The 21,189-nt window shown below is 41.1% G+C and overlaps 1 protein-coding gene across 20 annotated transcripts in view; it reads right to left on the bottom strand.

Moving 5' to 3' along the window:
- Positions 1-4,078, bottom strand: part of ATP10D (ATPase phospholipid transporting 10D (putative)) — a 122,742-nt gene extending 118,664 nt beyond the window's left edge. For 8 of the 20 annotated variants that reach the window (XM_021100567.2, XM_084971959.1, XM_021100570.2 and 5 more), the window contains exon 1: positions 3,833-4,078. Coding sequence is in view for 4 of the 20 variants with exons in the window: in XM_021100565.2 (XP_020956224.2) it covers positions 3,833-3,854 (22 nt within the window). In the remaining 16 variants the exon portion in view is untranslated. Of the gene's footprint in view, positions 1-2,208; positions 2,324-2,789; positions 2,842-3,832 lie in introns of all 20 variants that reach the window. The other 12 variants (XM_021100568.2, XM_084971960.1, XM_084971957.1 and 9 more) reach the window with 3 other exon arrangements.
- Between the last annotated feature and the right edge of the window lie 17,111 nt (positions 4,079-21,189).

Genomic DNA, 21,189 nt, shown 5'->3' with positions numbered 1-21,189 from the left:
TGGGTCTGCGACCTATACCACAGCCCATGGCAACGCTGGATCCTTAACCCACTGAGCGAGACCAGTGATTGAACCTGAGTCCTCATGGATGCTGATCGGGTTCGTTAACCGCTGAGCCCCAATGGGAATTCCTTCAATAAAAATTTTTTTTTAAATGATTCAGAAATTTTTCTAACCTGGCAAGGTAGAAGTGTTAATTTGCTGGCTGAAGGACATCGCAAATCAGTAAAGAGAACCTTTGTCATAAGGACATCTGAAAACACCAGTCTATGAAAAACTTTAGCAAAGAAGAAAAGGTAATTACATTTTTACTAGAACCTTCTATATTATATTACGGTCTGTAAGGGGAATGATAATGCTAAGTAATTATGAGTACTATAAAATGATGAGAAAGACTTCACATTTTTGCATAATTTAAAGCTGATTTTCACCTTCCTTATAACCAAGATACAAAAAAATCTTAGCTATCCACATAAAAAGTTGAGATTTTTAAGTCTATTTGACTAACAGAAATGTAGTTGTACTCATCTTCATTCAGAATGTCCTTAAATGGAATAAGATTTTAGCAAAATAAATTGAGTATTTAATTAAGGCTTATCAGCACAAGATCCTTACAAATGTAATCAACAGGAAATGAAAAGGAATACAACTCAAATCAGTCCAACACTGCCTGTTATTTCAGAAAACTGCTGGGGGCAGAAGAGTGAATGCCACTAGAAATAAGTTTTATCTTATGATTTCCCTTACAATCCAAACGTTCTCACCAGCAAGTATAATTCAGAAACAATGACACCTGACAAGGAATTACACACAATGAGATGGTGGAGGCTTTGTCAAAGGAGCTGAAGATAACACTGTCTATGGGCTCTTCATCTAGGGCAAATTGCTTTATTGGGATAGTGGCTTCTTTCTCTGCTAACTAAAATATATTCAGGGTAGAAACTGTAGAAACTATAGATTAATACCATGAGAAAAAGAGAAATCTTTAATCCCACCACCCAAACATAAGTACTATTAACATTTGCTTTATTCTCCACAAATAGTTTATGTGGATAGACTGGATTTTTTTTTCCCCAAAAGTAGGACATTGTCAGTTAAGAATTGACCACAGTGGCTGAGGTCAGAGAAGGATCAGTTGGATCCTTCTCTTGCATAGCAGATTAAAGGTTCAAGCGTTGCTGCAGCTGTGGCATAGGTCACAGCTGTGGCTTGGATTCAATCCCTGGCCTGAGGAACTTCTATATGCTACCAGTGCGGCCATATAATAAAAAAAAAAAAACCAAAGCATTGTTTCAGATGATTTCTGAAATGAAATAAACCCATCTAAGACAGTAGTGTTGACTTAAAGAGGTAAATTGAAGCAAGCTCAAAGAGATGATTTATTTGGGAATAGCAGAGGAATTTCAATTCAGGATACACAAACTACAGCAAACTACAGATGAGTCCATTTAGGGTTTAGGATAGGTTGTATTTATGGGCAGCACATGTGAGAAGGGCAGAGTTTTGTGAGGTTCTGTTAAAAAGTAAAAACAAATGAAAACCTGCTTTGAAAACTCCCCAAGCTGACAAAACCAGTCTAGGCATATAAACAAAACTCAATTCAGTTCATTTTTTGAGACCAACCTGACCTGGTGCATTTCTACATTTCTTGTTCTGAAACCATGAGCAAAAATGTTCCAAGACTGATATAACTTCCTAACATTTAAGAAAATTCCAATTTATCAGTTTTCCGTAAATCAGGCCTTAATGGGAAATCAGAAGGCACAGGTGAGACTTTTCTATCTCTCTGGTTCCATTTTATTTTTAAATTTATGGCCACACCTGCAGCATATGGAAGCTCCCAGGCTAGTCTAATTGGAGCTTCAGCCTCCAGTCTACACCACAGCCATAGCAATGCCAGATCTGAGCTGTGACTGTGACCTACACCAAAGCTCAAGGCAATGTCAGATCCTTAACCGTCTGAGCAGGGCTGGAGATTAAACCTGCATCCTCATGGATACTAGTTGGGTTCGTTACCACTGGGAACTCCCTCTGGTTCCACAGGAAGGGAATGAAGTTTTAAGAGAACACACAACAAACTTTTTTTGGGTGATAAGGAAAGCTGCTGCCCTGCTTTATTGGTCAGAAGAGGTGATGGCATCCATCATACACAAAATTGTGATAATTAGATTCACCTTTTTTCAAGCACTAACAAGCTATTAAATTTACCTTCACTAATGCATTGGGTTTTGAGAATTCCCATGTGATCTTGTTTGTAGCATTTTCTCTGATTTTCCGTCATTTATTTTTTTTTATTTTCCTTCATTAAAAAGACTACTTTGATCTAGAATAGACAGGAAGACCCATAATGAAGGCCTGACTATGTGGACATTTTTTAATTTCTTATTTTTTAAATTCTAAGAAGTACACCGGTTGAACAAATGAGTCATCTCCGTTCTACTGCAAATTAAATGCTAAGCATTTCCTTCATTTACCGACATCCAAATAAATGATATCCTCTTCAAATTCTATTTAGTCACTAAGCAACTGCATTGTACCAGTATTGTTTTTGCAATGCAAAGTCAAACAGTCCTAATTATCCTGTTTCAGAATGCTTAGATTCTCCATCTTGTTCATATAGTTTAACAAATGTTAAATCAGCAATTACAGTGTTACTCTTTAAAACCTCTAAAACTTTCTGAATGTTGGAGAATTGTTTTTCAACATACATAGAATGACCTCCTTTTGAATGAAAAAAGAGATCTCAATGTAAAGTAATATACATTTGTAATAGAAGGAGCAGACATTACCTGTTGGGATAGACTGGAGTGAGGGCTCACGTGGGCACTGAACACGTTTACCCTGTAACAGTGACCATGTGTTACAGACTGGCTCTAAATAAGTCAAAAAATATCTTTGTATGATGATGCTCTTCACAGAAATGTGACCTAATCTAATGTAAAAATAATTATCTTTTCTAAGACAGTAATATTTGGTGGATAAGGAGCCCCCTAGCCTTCTGGCTGATTAGTTGTCTTTCAAGGTTGATTAGTCAGAGGCTTGCTCTCGGACTATGGAATTGTTTTTCTCCTTGTTAAGAACGAAAGTGAAAAAAAAGAAGAAACTTTGGTCTTATTTAGATAACATTCTAAATACTCGAATTAACCTGCCCGTATAATTAGGAGTTAAAATATACCGTTTCTGAAAGTACAGGGAGCTCGACTCTCCGGAATGGAAGGTTTCACTAACTAAACAGATGCCTCTCTGTTGCCAATACAAAGTATAACTACATGTTTTATAATGTAAGATGAAGGTGACCTAAACAAAAATTAAGTTCTGCAAAGTTAGCGTTGGCAGGGGAAAAACGCATGCTTTTTTGTAGCATTCCTGTAAAAACTACTTCTGAGCACGCTCCAACACAAACACCTCTTTCTTCCTTAGGAATCAACCCGTGGTTTATTTGCCGGGTTATATTTTCAACCCCCATCTTCTTCACTACCTTTGAGACGAGACAAAGTTGCTTTAATCTGCTCGATTTTACAGTAAGATGACAAAGGGTGTGTGTGCATAATTTATCTTGTCACAAAACCCAACATTCAGAATAGATAAAATAATCCCTATCCTGAAATCAAATGACTGAAAACGGTGTAAGTTTCTCTCCCTCTCTTTTTAAAAAGTTAAAACCCCTAAACTCCCGTTTTGAGGCACTTCGTCCAACCTGAACACAATTACTGGGGGAGGGAGAGAAAAGAGAAACACAGAGAGTGAAGAAACAGAGATAAGAGGAAAAGAGGGCGGGTAATGAAACGGAAAGCAGGGAAACCGTCAAAGAGGTTCGCTGGTTCACCCTCACCAATTCCTCTCTGGACACACATCACAGCATGATGATCACCAGTCCCACGACGCAAAAGAAGAACCTTGCACAAATCCGAAGAGAAGAGGCAGTTTCTGTTTCTACGCTAGACGTCTGCCTTTAAAGAAAACAAACAAACAAACAAACATCACTTCTCAGACAGCTCCCAAACTCAGCTGCAGGAGCCGGAGCCCAGCCCGGGCAGAGCTGGCAACCTCCTCCTCCCTCCTTTCCTCCCACTCTTCCTCCTCCTCTTCCCTCTCCGCGGAGATGCAGACCAGCTGAAGCTTTCAGGATTGGCCAATCGTTCGCCGCTCCACCTCCCGTGACGTCAGGGGGCGGGGCCTGGCCGCCCGGGGGCTTCCCAGCTCCAGCGGGTGGACCCAGCTTCCCGTCTGCCTAGAGCAGATACCTCAGTAGACCGAAGACTTTGTCGTTCCTCCTCTTGGCTTTCATGTTACAGCACAGATTGCCTGAGGTTGGGGTTTGATTTATTCTTATTTTGCTGAAATTCTGTTTAACAGTTCACTCATTTCCCTCGACTTGAAACGCTTGGCAATTAGTTTTTGGAGGATAAAGGGATTAAATCTGTAAACATTTAATGTTGTATAACTAGAAAAGAAATGGAGAAAAAGACCACAAACTCTGATTTGGTCTTTTTCTCACTCCTTGTCCTTCTACTCCCTGTTTGAGCCAGTATAATGTGGCTTTCTCCATTCACCTGCCATGGTCTGTTAGCTTAAAATTCACAGCTTTAAAAATATATATATTTTAAGTAAATTCCAGCAATCCATCTGGTCTCTCAAAACTTCTAAGTGCTTTAAGAACAAGAAAGGTTTCAGAGAACACAGAACCAACAGCGGCAATAATAGTAAGGTAATAATAGTAAGCTATCAAATAGTTTAGAATCACTGGGTGTCAACTGCATTATCCCATTGACACAAAGATGGAGAAGGGGCAAAACTCTCCAAGGCTCTGTTTGTCCATCTAGCTTCCATTTTCTCAAGTGTTTCTTAAATATGTAGCAAGAGTGAAGAAAACTAAACGATCATATGAATGCTTCTCTAACAGTGAAGAGCCCACGGGGACAGACCTATGGAGCTAGGAAACTTTCAGACTCTCCTGGGCCAGGCTGGAGAGGCCAAACAAGTTCCTGCACCCACTGAGTAGGTGCCTCTCCCAAACCGGGAGAAACAAGTTCTGGGTGTGGCTTCCTGTGATGGCCAATTCTGGAAAACTCCTTCTGCAGGCAAGGGCAAATCTCTATAGAGTTTAGTCAATTTGGGGAATAAACCCAGCCCAGGAGAACAGACTGTCCTTTATGTGGTCTCTGAAATCGCTGGCCCTGGTAGCCCTTTTTGCTGTCAGGACTGTCCCTAACATGGTATACAAGATGACAGAATTTTCCCATCTGATTAAGCAACCTTCTTAAGGAGACTTAAAATGTAAGATGGGCTCCCACAGTTTCTCATATCAGCACCTCTGCTGAAATCATTTCAGTAGGAAGCCTTCTTGGGAGACTGCATCCCAGGACAATTCAGGCAGGGAGCTGAGATTTGCAGCCTATTTGGATTGCTTAAATCAGTAGTTCTAACAAGCTGCACATCAGACTCAACTGAGGAGCTTGATGCCAAGGCCCCACCCAAGCCAATTAAACTGGAATCCTGAGGGTGAAGCTCTGGCAATCTCTCTCTCTTTTTTTTAAGCTCCCCAAGTGATTCTCATCTGTAGCAAAGGTTGACAATTGCAGGCTAAGATTTAAATTTTTGACTTAGAGGAAAATCTACATTATGGTTAAACGGAAAAAAAATGTAGTAGCAAAATGGTGTGAAACATTTCATAATGCAATGTATCCTACATATATAATGTATATTCTCTATGTATTTGTATATTTTAATGGAAATATGATGATAAGATACACATCAAAATTGCTGAGTGGGAAAGGATGGAAGAGTTAGGGAACTTTACTAGCTTTCTGTATCATCTGGCTGAATGAAAGGAGCCTGTGTCCAGATTATGATTTAAATATAACCTAATCAAGTTCTTAAAATGAACACTTTTGAGTGAAATAGGTGAAGGGAATTAAGAGGTACAAACCTCTAGTTAAAAAATGTATGAGTCATAGCAATGAATTGTACAGCGTGGGAAATAATGTCAGTAATAATGTAATAGCTTTGGTGATGAAGGTGGTCAAAAGATACAACCTTCTTCAGTTATAAGATAACTAAGTACTTGGGATGTGATGAACATGATTTAAATAAGTAACACTGCTAGATGTTACACATATGAAATTTGTTAAGAGCTAAGCCTACCAGTTCTCATCATAAGGAAAATATCTTTTTCTTTTTCTTTTATTTTATATCTATGTTAGATGATGGTGTCATAATCATTTTATCTATGTGGAAGTCACATCATTATGTTGTGCACCTTACTGTGCTGTATGTCAACTGTATAAATAAATTTGGAAGAAAAATTAATACTTATGAATATCATTGCAAATAACCACTATTAAAGAGAGCTCCAGTTTGTTTTTACAAACGTTCTTCTAGTATGTAACATTTCTCATAAGAGTTACTGCCATTAAAAAAACACAAAATCCAGAGTTCCCGTCATGGCACAGCGGAAATGAATCCAACTAGGAACCATGAGGTTGTGGGTTCGATCCCTGGCCTCCTGGCCTCGCTCAGTAGGTTAAGGATCTGGCGTTGCCGCAAGCTGTGGTGTAGGTTGCAGATGCGGCTCGGATCTGGTGTTGCTGTGGCTCTGGCATAGGTGGACAGCAACAGCTCTGATTAAACCCCTAGCCTGGGAACCTCCATATGCTGTAGGTGTGGCTCTAAAAAAAAGAAAAAAAAAAGAAAACAAACAAACAAACAAAAAATCCATGAAATCTTTGAGTTAATACATTGGCTACCAAAATGAAAGTATTAATCCATATACCATTGCCAAAATTAAAGTATATTTACTTCATTGTAATTTCAAAATTATTTTCAATTGTTATGTGCCTACCTTCTCAGGACATTTTAGAAAAAACCTTAACATTCAAAGTGTATAGTATAGATGCCAGGAAATTTCATCTTTTTCAACTGGAAAATTTGTAATTAGTAGTTATTTGTAATTAGTATCTCAACATCAATAACTTCATAATTAATTGCCAGTAGGAAACATAGCATAACAGTGAAGGGCCTGGGTTTGACCTGGCTTTAAATCTTAGTTCTGCAAATTTTTAGATGTATATTCTTGGGTACTGTCTCTAAGTACCATAGGCAAAATGAATCCAATATTATCTAACTCACTGCTAATAAGTTGATATCAATTCACATAACTGAAGTGCTTGTCACTATGTAAAACAAATAAAGGTTCAATAAATGATAGTTATCAATTCACTGACTTCTGCTTTTCCCTCCTTTTTTTTTTTTTTAAACATACTCCAAGATTAGCATGGCAGCAGCAGTAAACTCATAAAACATGATTTGTAGAACAGTAGTCGTGATTCTTCCTAGAACCAATGATACTTCTTATCCAATTAGATGCGGGGGAAAAAAAACTCATTCTTTCAGGCCACTATTTTAAAGGAACACATAAAATAATGTGTTTTTCATTTTTTGTTTGCCTTCAAATATTTTCCATATAACAGTGTTTCCTAAGGTAACACATAAGCTGATTTTTCATGATGCATATTAAACACTTCTTTTTCTCTGTATTACTTATTAACAAAGTGTGAATCAGGCATAGATGAGAATCCGTCTCAGGAGTGGAATTCTAACTTACGGACAAAAAAAGAGTTCAATGCCTCAAGCAGTAAGGGCTTATGCATTGTAGATGAGCCCTAATTCTAGTAATACCATCACTATATTTTTTTCCTTTTTTTCTTTCCTTGATATTTAATGAGCACTCATAAGACATTTCCACGTTAGGTACTATTCTAAGTAGTTGACAACTATTTCCTCACTTAATCCTTGTATCAGCTCCAGGAGTTCAGCGTTTATCTAGAGATAAGAAATCTGAGACACAAGAGATAAAGCAACTTGCCCATGATTGCACAGCTAGGAGCTGAAAGACCTGAGAATCCACATTCTATTGTAGACTTTTCAGCATAGCTTTCAATTAATTAGGAAGGTGCATATTCAATGATGTGGGGTCAGAGGTTAAAGCATTGCTATGACCATTACTGCCTTATTGAGAGTAGAAATTCTATACATTTTTAAAGAAAGAAGAATATATACATCATTACTGCTGGTTGTAAACAGGCCTTAACTGTATACGTGCGCATTTCTTAAAAAGAGGAATTACGTTTCCTTCCGTTTATATCCACTGAATCACTTTCTTCCATATGAGAACAGATTGGCTTTTAATCTTACGAAAACCCTTGGAATGCAATAACACAGAATATCAGAAAGGGAATCTCCATGATGGCAGAGATTCAAGCTTGTCCCTGAGTTCTAGATATGTCCATTAATTCCTTCTGGATCCAGTTTGTAATGTGATGAAAAACGGTTAATAGGACAGTGGCAGAATTCCTCACATGGATTGATGGCCCTGTCGTTTCAGAAAGATAGTTCATCACTTCTCTACTTAGATGAAACCTCCAGAGCTTTTGTCTGAATTTAGATGTAGTTGAGAGGAAGTATATATTTTTCTAGATATTATGCTGTTTCCTCCACTGGCCAGAGAAGGCAGGAGTTTGGGGGCTTTGGAAAGGTGAAAGGATGGATGACAACAGAGAGAAAAGACAGTATCCAGTCTCTAAGGAGAGGCATACAAGCTCTGGGCCAGATGGGGAAGAAGGCCAATGACAAATTCCCTGAGCAGCTATGGCTGAGGGACTTTAATAAATTGATGTCTGATATCCACTTTTAAGCGGTTGCCTTTGCTGTGGTGCTATATTCCTTACAAGTCAGAGCTCCCTAGATAACAGGCTATAGTCATACTGCAAGATAACAATCTCTGGGCCCCTGGGTAGCTGCAAAGGACCTGAAGAGTCTAGAGCTCATCATGGAACAGGAATCCACAGAGCAGATGAAAGAGGCTGTGTTCCAAGTTCCCAAAGACATGGTGACCGGCCTGAGGGACTGTTTGGTGGGGCTGGTGAGGAGGCTAAGCAAGCACAGCTTCACCCTGGCCCCAGTTCTCTCTTTTCATATATCTTGGATACCTCTTTCCATTTCCAGCTGTGAGGGCCTGTTGTTGTTCCTTAAAACATGCTCTGCACATTAGAGCTTGACATGAAAAACTGAATTGGATGTGAAATCAGATCAGGAAGAATTTTGATACTACATTCCTTGGTGAAATTGGAGGTTGATCCATATGCAACTTCCAATATTCAACCAGTTATTATTTATTTACTTATTTAGTCTTTTTAGGGCCATACCCGCAACATATGGAAGTTCCTGGGCTAGGGGTCAAATCAGAGCTACAGCTGCCAGCCTACACCACAGCCACAGCAACATGGGATCTGTGCCTTGTCTGCAACCTATACAACAGCTCATGGCAACACTGGATCCTTAACCCACTGAGTGAGGCCAGGGATCAAACTCTCATCCTAATGGATACTAGTCAGGTTCCTTACCGCTGAGCAATGATGGGAAATTCTCAACCAGTGTTGGTATCCAAAATAGCAATTTCACATGGTTAAACTAATTAAAGGAAGGGCTGTTAGAGTCTTTAAATAAAATTGCAACTCTTGCAAATTCTGATATGGTTATGAAAATAGTTTCTCACTGATGGTAGTTACCAAGACTTTGAAGCAATTCTTACATTTATCCAAAATTATATGTATCCCTTTCATACATAAAACCGCGTATTAAAATACTCACAGAGGAGTTTCCATCATGGCTCAGCAGGTAACAAACCCGACTAGCATCCCTGAGGACCCAGGTTTGATCTGTGGCCTTGCTCAGTGGGTTAAGGATCCAGTGTTGCCATGGCTGTGGTGTAGGCTGGTAGCTACAGCTCCGATTCAACCCCTAGCCTGGGAACCTCCATGTGCTGCTGGCACAGCCCTAAAAAAACAAAAATAAAATAAAATGCTCCTAGAGAGACACCAGACACAACAAGCCATATAATGCGTAATTCCATTTCTATGAAATGCCCAGAATAGGTAAATCCACAGAGACAGAAAGTAGAGTAGCGGTTGCCAGAGGCTGGGAAGAAAGAATAAACAGTGACTGCTAATGGCCACAAGGGTTCTAACTGGGGTGAGAAAACTGTTCTGAAATAGAGTTGGTGGTGGCTGTACAAGTCCACTAAAAACACTTAAAAGAGATGTTTTAACTAATGAATTTTATAGTGCATGGATTATATCCCAACTAAAAAAAAAACCATATGAGAGAAAAAATGTTCATCAAAGCGGGGTGGAGATACTCAATAAAAAATGTTAAATGTTTTGTAAGGAAATTTTATATAGTCCAAGTTTTTAACAACTTCCTCAATACTTGGAATTTTAAAATTTATTATGATTCGGTCATAATTTTTTTTCAAAAAATACAGTGAAATTTCATACCAAGCCCCTTACAGATCAAATTAGTTTACCTCATTAAGATGTACCAATATTATTATTTTTCTATGAATGCCAACACATGAAAAGTGATGAAAATCTCTGTATTATCCTCCAAACTTTAAAAAAAAAAAAAAGTCTGTTATGCTCCCTGGCCTCCTTTAATAGAATTTGAGGACTGAAGAGGACTGTCTATGCCTGAGGGGGAGGGGTGGCCAAAGAAAAAATGGCAAAGGGGAGGCAATGTGACCACCTGGGATTGCAATTCTAGAGGAGCACAAACACAGGCCAAGAAGTGATCAACTCCCCTTTCTCCAGCAGTTCTTATAAACAAGAGGGAGTTGTAGCTGTTTTATTTGAGTTTTGAGGGATACAGTGGCCTTAGAAGGCAGGCAGAATTGTAGACACTTGGGTTACAAATCAATTTCACAATCACTAGAAAAAGAGCAAAGTGAATGACATTTTCAGTTTCAACCCCACGTCTCTACTTATTCAGTCTCTTATTCATTTAACGAGTATTAACGGAGCACTCGATTTGTGGCAGGCACTATTCCAGGTACAAGAAGACGGGGGTAAGCAAGACAAAAAGTCCTGTCCTCATTGGATGGATGTAAAATATTTAATATGTTGGATGGTAGTAATGGCCATAGGGAAAACAGTGGGAAAGAACATAACCTTTAATTTGGGGGTGGGGGTGGGGGGATGGTTCTTTCCAAGAAAGTGACACATGAGCAAAGATCTAAAGGAGGTAAGAGGAGTTCCCATGGTGGCTCAGCAGAAATGAATAAGACTAGTATCCATGAGGACACGGATTGGATCCCTGGCCTCACTTAGTGGTTATGGATCCGGTATTGCTGTGAGCTGTGGTGTAGGTCAGAGATGTGGCTCAGATCTGGTGTTGCAGTGGCTCTGGCGTAGGGGCCAATAGCTACAGCTCCAATTTGACCTCTAGCCTGGGAACCTCCATATGCCATAGGTGTGGCCCTAAAAATAAATAAGTAAATAAAGGAGGTAAGAGAGCAAGTCACAAGGGTGACCAAGGACAGAGCGTATCAGGCCAAGAGAATATTCAGTGCAAAGGCAGGAGTACCCCTGGAATGTTGTAGGGACAGCACAATGCCAGTGTGACTAGGGCACCGTAATTCAGGGAACAGCATGGTGGCAGTGGGAAGTCAGAGAAGGTAACATCAGAGGCAGAAATCCTAGAAGGCTACACAGTCTTCTGTGAGGACTTTGGATGCTACCTTAGTAGATCGGAAAGACACAGGTTTTGAGTGGAGACTGATACAGTCTGACAAATGTTTTAACAGGATCATTCTAGCTGTATGATTAACAGTGAACTCGAAGTTCCCGTCGTGGTGCAGTGGTTAACGAATCTGACTAGGAACCATGAGGTTGTGGGTTCCATCCCTGGCCTTGCTCAGTGGGTTAACAATCCGGCATTGCCGTGAGCTGTGGTGTAGGTCGCAGATGCGGCTCGGATCCTGAGTTGCTGTGGCTCTGGCGTAGGCCAGTGGCTACAGCTCCGATTGGACCCCTAGCCTGGGAACCTCCATATGCTGCGGGAAGTGGCCCTAGAAAAGGCAAAAAAACAAAAAAACAAAAACAAAAACCAATGAACTCTAAGGAGCAATGGTTGATGGTGGGAGAGTCAAGAGGTGATATTTAATAAACAAGGGGAGACGTGATTTTGACTTAGACCAGGATGGTCACTGTGAACGTAATGAGCAGCTTCTGGGTATTTACTGAAGGTAGACTCAACAGGATTGCTCATAAATTGTGTGTGAGTTCTAAGACAAAGAGAGGAGTCAGGGATAATCCTAAGGTTTGGGCTTGAGCAACTAGGAGAGTGAACTTGATTAATCATTCTGGTTATTGCTCATCTCCATAATGATTTGTTGCTTCCATTACTTAGAGCTGATCCTCACAGGGAGGGAAAGTAATGTGTGTGTGTCAGGACAGCAGAGTTTTCACATTTGCCTCAGTACCTGACAATTGAGCACTTGGCATCAATAGTTCAGAAGCAGGATATTCCTTTAAAGATAAGTCTACTAGGGGAGTTCCTGTCGTGGCTCAGTGGTTAATGAATCCAACTAGGAACCGTGACGTTTCGGGTTCAATCCCTGGCCTTGCTCAGTGGGTTAACGATCCGGCGTTGCCCTGAGCTGTGGTGTAGGTTGCAGACGTGGCTTGGATCCCGAGTTGCTGTGGCTCTGGCATAGGCCGGTGGCTACAGTTCCGATTGGACCCCTAGCCTGGGAACCTCCATATGCCACTGCAGCGGCCCTAGAAAAGGCAAAACAAAACAAAACAAAAACAAACAAAAAAGATAAGTCTTCTGGGATATAGAAGCCTTTTATAGTATTGCTGCTGAAATACAGAGTTATACATTTTTTCTTTGCTTTCTTTCTCTCATTTATATACTTTACTAAGGTTCAAGAAATACTTCAGTCTTGGGAGTTCCCATCATGGCTCAGTGGAAACAAATCTGTTTCAATCCCTGGCCTTGCTCAGTAGGTTAAGGATCCAGTGTTGCCGTAAGCTGCGGTGTAGGTCACAGGTGCAGCTCGGATCTGGCATTGCTGTGGCTGTGGCCTAGGCCAGCAGCTCCAGTTCTGATTCTACCCCTAGCCTGGGAACTGCCATATGCCGTGGGTTCAGCCCTAAAAAGAAAAAAAAAGAAGAAATACTTGGGTCTTTACTTGAGTATCTCTATGGAATCTTGCAAAAATACCAAAATAAAAAATGATCTCAAAGTTCAAAGTGAAGTTCACAGAACCGTCACCCTTTACTAGATAGTTTGCATCATCCTGTCAACATTGGAGGTGGAAAGGTCCAAGTCCTGGAACTCTGAGAATCACTCTTTGTAGCCACAGACTCAGACATCCTTCTATGCACCCCCCCATTAACTCTCTGAAGAACTCACCTGCTGTCTAGCCTGGATGTTCTTATCCTTATTGGGTAGTTCAGTGACACATTCAATGCGCAGTATGTGGGGGAATCAAACATTGTAGATTTCAGACATCTTGAGATAAGAGGGTGCCATGTTTGGGATTTAAATGTTCTATTCATATCACCAGCATGGAGATTTTCCTGGGTATTAGAGGCTTTGGTCTGATTAGGTTGGCCATCTCCATGATGGTTTCACGGTTGTGGCTCCATAACTCAAGGGCCTCCTCCATGATCACAGTCAGCTCCTATTCCACTGCTTCCTACCCAAGTCTACCTTGTCAATCCTCAACCCTGGGGGGGACTGCTGGCTGCTCTCTCCATGCGTTTCTGGGTTGTGTTGCAGGAAAATACTATGAAAATAAGCCAAAGGGTTCCTCTGAAGATTTTAGTTAACTCAGTGGAATCCACACTCTTTTTTTGTATTTTTTACTTTTGGCTATGCCCATGGAATGCAGAAGTTCCCAGGCCAGGGATCAAACCCGTGCCACAGATTACCAGAGCTACAGCAGTGCCAAGGGCAGATCCTTAACCCGCTGAGCCACCAGGGAACTCAAATCCACACCCTTGATGAACTCTTGTTTATCTTTAAATAATTCCTTAACACATTCTCAGCCAAGCCCTCCTCTTCAAACACACATTTACAGAGTGCCCACCAAGTGCCAGGCACCAGCCTAAGCCCAGACTTAGCACCTCTACCCAGGACAGGTGATTATGCAACATAGTGAGATGCAAACAAGCCATCATGATGTATGAATCTCACTAATTCCTACATTTCTACATAAGCAGTCCTCCCTTCTTTAGAAAAAGGAGTTCTGTTTCACTCTGAAGTCAGTTATCTCTGGCTGCCAGCTCTTGGCCAGGGGGTTATGTTATCAATTATTATCTCTCTTTAAATCTTACTTCATTTCTCTTCACGTGACTATTCCCTTCAGTCTATAGATATTTAATTTAGAGATGAATATATATGTTTTCTATACTTAGAGGAAGGAGGAGGAGAAAGACAAAGAAAAAAAGGAGAGAAGGAAGTTTATAGAAGGAGAGAAAAAAAAAAGAGAATTTTTTTTGATCTTGCTATCTCCTCAGATCAAAATGATTTTCTCTTTCCTTACCAGATTAACAAAATTCGCTACAACAGGTCTTAAAGATTTGTTAACTCCGTAAGCCCCTTTCGTCTGCTTTCTTTTTTCTCCCCTGAAACTTAGCAAAGATCACAATTCTGTCAAATTCAAGTGTCTTTCTCCCATTCTCTTGACAAATTGACTTTGATAACCACTCCCTATTACTGGGAACTCCCTTGAGTTTCTGCATGTTCTTTCTGGCTCTTTTCTTTAAAAATTTTTTAGTTAAAAAAATCATCTGGGAGTTCTCGTTGTGGCTCAGTGGTTAATGAACTCAATTAGTATCCATGAGGTTTCGGGGTCGAGCCCTGGCCTCGCTCAGTGGCTTAGTATCCAGCATTGCCATGAGCTGTGGTGCAGGTCACAGGTGAGGCTTGGATCTGGCATTGCTGTGGTTGTGGTATAGGCCGGCAGTTGTAGCTGTGATGTGACCCCTGGCCTGGGAACTTCCATATACTGTGAGTGTGGCCTTAAAAAGCAAAAAGAGGAAAAAAAATTCATTTGTTTGGCTTTTTTTTTTTTTTTTGGCCGTCCCACGGCTTATGGAATTCCCCAGCCAGGGATCAGATCCAAGCCGTAGTTGTCACCAAAGCCACCTAAGCCACAGCTGAGGCAACAGTGGATCCTTAACCCACTGTTAAGGTTAAGGGATCTAACCAACCGATTCTGTTGCACTGGAGCAGGAACTTCTGCTGTTTTCAGATGTGAATGATCTTTCTAAGGCCTAATCCAGTAATCTCTTTCATTTTCATGGACTTAATCCTAGTCTCTGAGCTGAGGACTTTCAAACTCCTTTCTGCCCGCTCCTGAGCCTTATTTGTGCATTTCCCATTGTCTGCCAACCACTTGCTCCTGACAGCACTGTCATCTTGGTACCTCCAAAGCTGTGTGCCCATCGTTCACACCTGCTGCTTCCTTTTCTCCTTCCTATTTCCTGCCAGGCTGTGAGATGTCCACAGCTGGGATTCAGTCATGCCAGGCTGCTCTGGCAAACTAGTGGGGCAGCACAGCGGAAGCTTCTTAGACTGAGACCCAGGAACCTCGTAGGACTGAAATTATTCTTAGAAAAAGTCCCCTAGCAAAAAACTTAACCCTTGTAAAGGCTGGATGATTCTAAGTAGAGCATGACATTTTCGATTTAGAATCATCTTCTGCCCTCTCCCTTAAACACCACCACAGAACTTTAATACCAATTTGTAAGGGGCTAATAGGATAAGTGTTTATGATGGAGGTAGGAATCAGGTGCTATGGGAGTGTAACCGATTGGGGGTTAATTCTTCTCGTGGGACAGGGAACTTGTAAAAGTTTTATATAGGATGTCATTTGAGTGGTTTTTTTTTTCTTTAGGGCTGCACCCACAGCATATGGAGGAAGTTCCCAGGCTAGGGGTCAAATGGGAGCTACAGCAGCCGGCCCACACCATAGCCACACAGGATCTGAGCCTCGTCTGTGACCTACACCACAGCTCATGACAATACCCACTGAGTGAGGCCAGGGATTGAACCCGTGTTCTCATGGATACTAGTTAGATTTGTTTCTGCTGCACTGCAATGGGAACTCCTGAGTGGGCTTTCTGAGTAGGAATGCCCTCAGAAAAATAAAGATCTCTGGCAACATACAAACAAAACAGCAAACAAGTAAGAGGGAAAACATAAAAATGTTGGAGTACATGGCATAGTTGAGGCTGTTTTTAGTTTTTAGGTGACCAGTGCATGGTAGGGAAGGAGCGCATGAGAACTATGACTCCACCGTGTAGATTTTCAAGTAGAAGGAGCGTTGTGGGCAGAGCTGTGCTATAATAAACTCATCTAAAAGTGACGGTTAATGCAGACACTGTGGTGGGAGAGAGACCACGTGAAGACCCAGAACAAGGAACTGGCAAGGGTGTAAAAAGGAAGCAGTGCATTCAAGAATCTTTGCACGGGCTGATCTTCCCTGTTACATGACAGCTAAGCTTGGGTGGCTTGCAGGAATGCTTCTGCTCCAAATAATGGGGTCAGTCATGTCACGGGGTCCTGAGCTCTCAGGAAGAACCCTAGCCTGGGGAGGCAGGCCAGCAGAATCCTAGCTGCTGTGTTTTTGGTCTGATGGATGATGTGTGACATCTTCATTCATTTAGGTGCATCATTAAGCCTAGTGCAAGTTTCCATGCTGAATGCAGTGACATTCCTGCCATCTACTGGGTGAAGTGCCTGGAGTGATGCTGCTGATCAAGAAAAATTAGAACAGAAAGTCAATAGGATCTGGGAGGAGCACACAGTGGACCACAAGGTTCAGGGGATGTTCTATCGTTTCTTAAACTCAACGGTGGTCTTTTAGTTGGGATTCTCCAGAAAAACAGAACTGAACTGATACGATGTATATAAATAAACATGAGAGAAAGAGGGAAACTGAAAGATTTTTAAGGAGTTGGCTCACGTGATTGTGGGAGCTCTTAAATCCAAAATCTGCAAAGGAGGTGGGCAGGCTGGAGACCTGCGGAAGGGTTGATGTTGCAGTTTGAGTCCAAAGGCAGTCTGTTCCAGAATCTCCGTCTCTGTCCCCATCTCCCTTGCCCTCAGGAGAGGCCAGGCTTTTTCAATTAAGACTTTCAATGGCTTGAATGAGGCCTAGCCACATTATGGAGGTTAATTTGATTTACTCAAAGTCATTTGATTTAAAGTTAATCTCAGAGTTCCCATTGTGGCTCAGTGATAATGCATCTGACTAGTATCCATAAGGACGTGGGTTTGATCTCTGGCCTGCCTCAGTGGGCTAAGGATCTGGCATTGCCATGAGCTGTGGTGTAGGTTACAGACGCAGCTCAGATCTGGTGTGGCTGTGGCTGTGGCTGGCAGCTGTAGCTCTGATTTGACCCCTAGCCTGGGAACTTCTATATGCCAAGAGTGCGGCCCTAGAAAGAAAAATAAAAATAAAGTTAATCTCATCTAAAAAAATAACATTGGCAAAAACACCTAGAATAACGTTTGATCAAATATCTGGATTTGTGGCCTTAGCCATGTTGACCCATAAAATGAGCCATCACAGTGGGTACATGGGTCCTCCTCTCATTATTGTTTTAAAACTGTAAATATATATTAAAAATTAGATTTAAAGCAAAGTCAGGAGTTCCCATTGTGGTTCAGCAGGTTTAGAACCTGGCTAGGGCCCATGAAGATCCCTGGTTTCACTCAGTGGTTAGGGATCCAGCGCTGCTGTGGCTGTGGCATAGGCTGGCAGCTGAAGCTCCACCTCAACCCCTAGCCCAGGAATTTCCATATGCTGCAGGTGTGGTCCTAAAAAGCACAACAAAAACAATTTATTTATTTATTTATTTTTAAATTTTTTTTAATTTTTTATTTTTTTGGTCTTTTTGCTATTTTGTGGGCCGCTCTCGCGGCATATGGAGGTTCCCAGGCTAGGGGTCGAATCGGAGCTATAGCTGCCAGCCTATGCCAGAGCCACAGCAACGCAGGATCCGAGCCGCATCTGCAACCTACACCACAGGTCATGGCAACGCCGGATCGTTAACCCACTGAGCAAGGGCAGGGATCGAACCTGCAACCTCATGGTTCCTAGTCGGATTCGTTAACCACTGCGCCACGACGGGAACTCCAACAAAAACAATTTAAAGAAAAGACAATATCTTCCTTTCTCTTAGACACTAAAATTAAAGTTTGGAATACAAGATCCCAAGGTTGGCCAAGACAGGTGTAAAAGCCCCTGTAAGCAAACCATAATAAAAAAAAAGACTTTGAAGAAAAAGATAACACAAAACAAGGCCCTGTAGAATTCAAGGGGATCAGATAGGTAAACAAGCACTGCCAAAACAGAAGGGCAAGAAATGGGCTGGCCCTTTGCTGCTGTCACATGCTGGGTCCTGGCCCACATTTTACCTCCAATTGATTCAGAAGGTTGTTAAGTTGTTCCCAATTGGAAGTTCAGGGCATATGCTAAAGTATTAGTTGATATCTAAAGGGAAGAATCTAGAGTTCCCATTGTGGCTCAGCGGAAACAATCTGACTAGTATCCACAAGGACACAGGTTTGATTCCTGGCCTTGCTCAGTGGGTTAAGGATCCAGCATTGCTGTGAGCTGTGGCGCAGGTCGCAGATGCGGCTGGGATCTGGCATTGCTGTGGCTAGGGTTTAGGTTGGCAGCTGTAGCTCTGATTTCACCCCTAGCCTGGGAACGTCCATATGCCTTGGGTTCAGCCCTAAAAGAAAAAAAATATGTACATATCTTGAACAATTGCCTCTGTGGATCAGACAGGCAGAATTAAGAGGCAGAAAAGAAGGCTGGCTAGACCCCCAAGGGGCTCCCTCCCTTGCTGTGTCTGAGACTGCTGCTTTTGACCCATGCTGGTGTCAATGGCTCTTCTGGAAACAGTTATTGCTTAAGTCCGTCCAGGGTATAATGTTTAATGTTCAGACTAATTTGGACCATCTGTCATCGATGAGACACATTTTCTGAACCCACGTACTGTCATGCAGAGCAAGACAAATATCAATAAATGTGTGTATTTTTTTTATCTCTACCAAAAGGATATTTCTTAAATACTGTGTTCATTGAGTTTCCCCCAGTCCAATTTTATTTTATTCCCCCAGCCCTAGAGAAGTTCATTACTAAAGGAGCCCAGTAATGAATCCTATTACAATATCTAATTTTTCAAATGTTTCTTTTCTTAAAAGAAGGTACTAAGAGATGTGCAGGGCGCTATATAGGCCCGCTAGGTTCTGAAAGAGCTTTCACATGGTCCCCTGATAGGTTATCACTGTTTGCATAAAATCCATTTCTTGTCATTGGCATAGGGCTTTTATAAGAATTCTTTAAAATATCGTTGTACCTTTCATTAAACCAGCTTTTATAGATGCTAACCCAGGGCTTTCCTACCCTTTTATAGGCTCAATTTACAGCATCTGATCTCTGCTAAAACCTCTTTGATTTTTAAAATGATCATTCTTTGCCTAACACTAGGTTAGAATAAAATGAATTTAACAAAAAGGAATGTCTAAAAGTGTCTGTTTAATCTGTAAATTTTAAAATCATAATGTCTAGAGCATACACTACAATCACGACTCATCATTCGCCTTATATTTCAGCATGTCAACTGGTTTACTCTGTTTTACCATCAAAGACAGTCAAAACGTGAACTGTTCTGGTGATGCTGATGTTAGAGGCTGCATTGGGCTGGACCACTGCTGCTGATTAACTTCGGAGTTTCCTCTTCTCTAAGAGGAAGTTGAATTAGATGTCTTCTAAGATTAGTCTGGCTTCTAACACTGTAATTATCTGACCAAGTTCTTGCTTCCTCCTGTTCTGCTGTATCATTTAGTAACAATGCCACCAATGCCAAGAGCTAGCTTTTTGAAAAACTACCTGCTTCACTCTGGAGCTGAGTAGTCCTCATAATACTGTATATCAAAATGTCTTTATTCCTGGCATCGAGTTTTGATTTAAAATTTTACTAATTTTTGGATACATCCTGACATTGGAATTGATTATCTGCCTTTTTGGTTTGCATGATTCCTTGCAGTCAAATCACTGTGTTCATCCATGTCTGCCTATGGATATTCAATTTATCTTCCAAATCCTTCTTATTCCTTTACCAGAATGTCTCTGTTCACCTTGATAGTGAGTTTCCCTTCTTTAAATTCCTGGCTTAGATCTAGCATGCGATCTTTACGTTTATTTTGGTTTTATTTTTGTAAATTTAAGTGATCTAGAAAAGTACAAAAATAACGGAGCAAATATACACTATCCTACTATTCAGAATTAGTTAACAGTTACCATTTTGGATTATGTACCGCCAATCTGATTTTTTTCTTTCTTTCTTTCTTTTTTTCTTTTTTTGCCTTTTAGGGCCACACCCACAGCATACAGAGGTTCCCAGGCTAGGGGTTGAATCAGAGCTACAGCCGCCAGCCTGTGCCACAGCCACAGCAACACTGGATCCCAGCCACGTCTTCCACCTACACTACAGCTCACGGCAATGCTGGATCCTTAACCCACTGAACGAGGCCAGGGATCAAATCCACGTGCTCATAGATACTAGTTGGGTTCATTAAACACTGAGCCATGACACAAACTTCTGGTTTCTTTTTGTAGCTATCACTAATGTCCTCTTTAACATTACTCCAAGCCTAATTTTCCAGAAGCTGCATGTATAAGTTGTGTAAACTTCCAGATCCTTAAAAAAGTACATATACACGTGTGTGTGTGTGTGTGTGTGTGTGTGTGTGTGTATACATATATATATATACATATATGTATATGCTGCCATTACTTTTTAAAATATACTTTAATTAATATACATGGCTGTATGTGGTATGTCAACAAGTTTCACATCTTTTAATTGAACATTGTATTTAAAAAATCTAGATCTGTTCTCACTGATGTATTTGATTTCTTTTTTTTTTTTTTTTTTTTTTTTTTTTGTCTTTTTGCCATTTCTTGGGCCGCTCCCATGGCATATGGAGGTTCCCAGGCTAGGGGTCTAATCGGAGGTGTAGCCACCAGCCTTCACCAGAGCCACAGCAACTCGGGATCTGTGCCGTGTCTGCGACCTACACCACAGCTCATGGCAACGCCGGATCCTCAACCCACCAAGCAAGGCCAGGGATCGAACCCGCAACCTCATGCTTCCCAGTCGGATTCGTTAACCACTGAGCCACGACGGGAACTCTGTATTTCATTTCTTTTGAGAGTGTACAGCATCTTGTTATTCGATGTATGTCATTTAATTTATAATTCCTCTATTGATGACGTGCTACAACGTGGAGCCCTTAAACTGTGGTAATTGGCTTATAAAA

Source organism: Sus scrofa, chromosome 8 (genome assembly GCF_054392235.1).
Source record: "Sus scrofa isolate SSC_HxYL_T2T_F1_AM1 chromosome 8, Sscrofa_HxYL_maternal_Yorkshire_Landrace_v2.0, whole genome shotgun sequence".
Taxonomy (NCBI): Eukaryota; Metazoa; Chordata; class Mammalia; order Artiodactyla; family Suidae; genus Sus; species Sus scrofa.
This window is presented reverse-complemented; position numbering and strand designations above follow the sequence as displayed.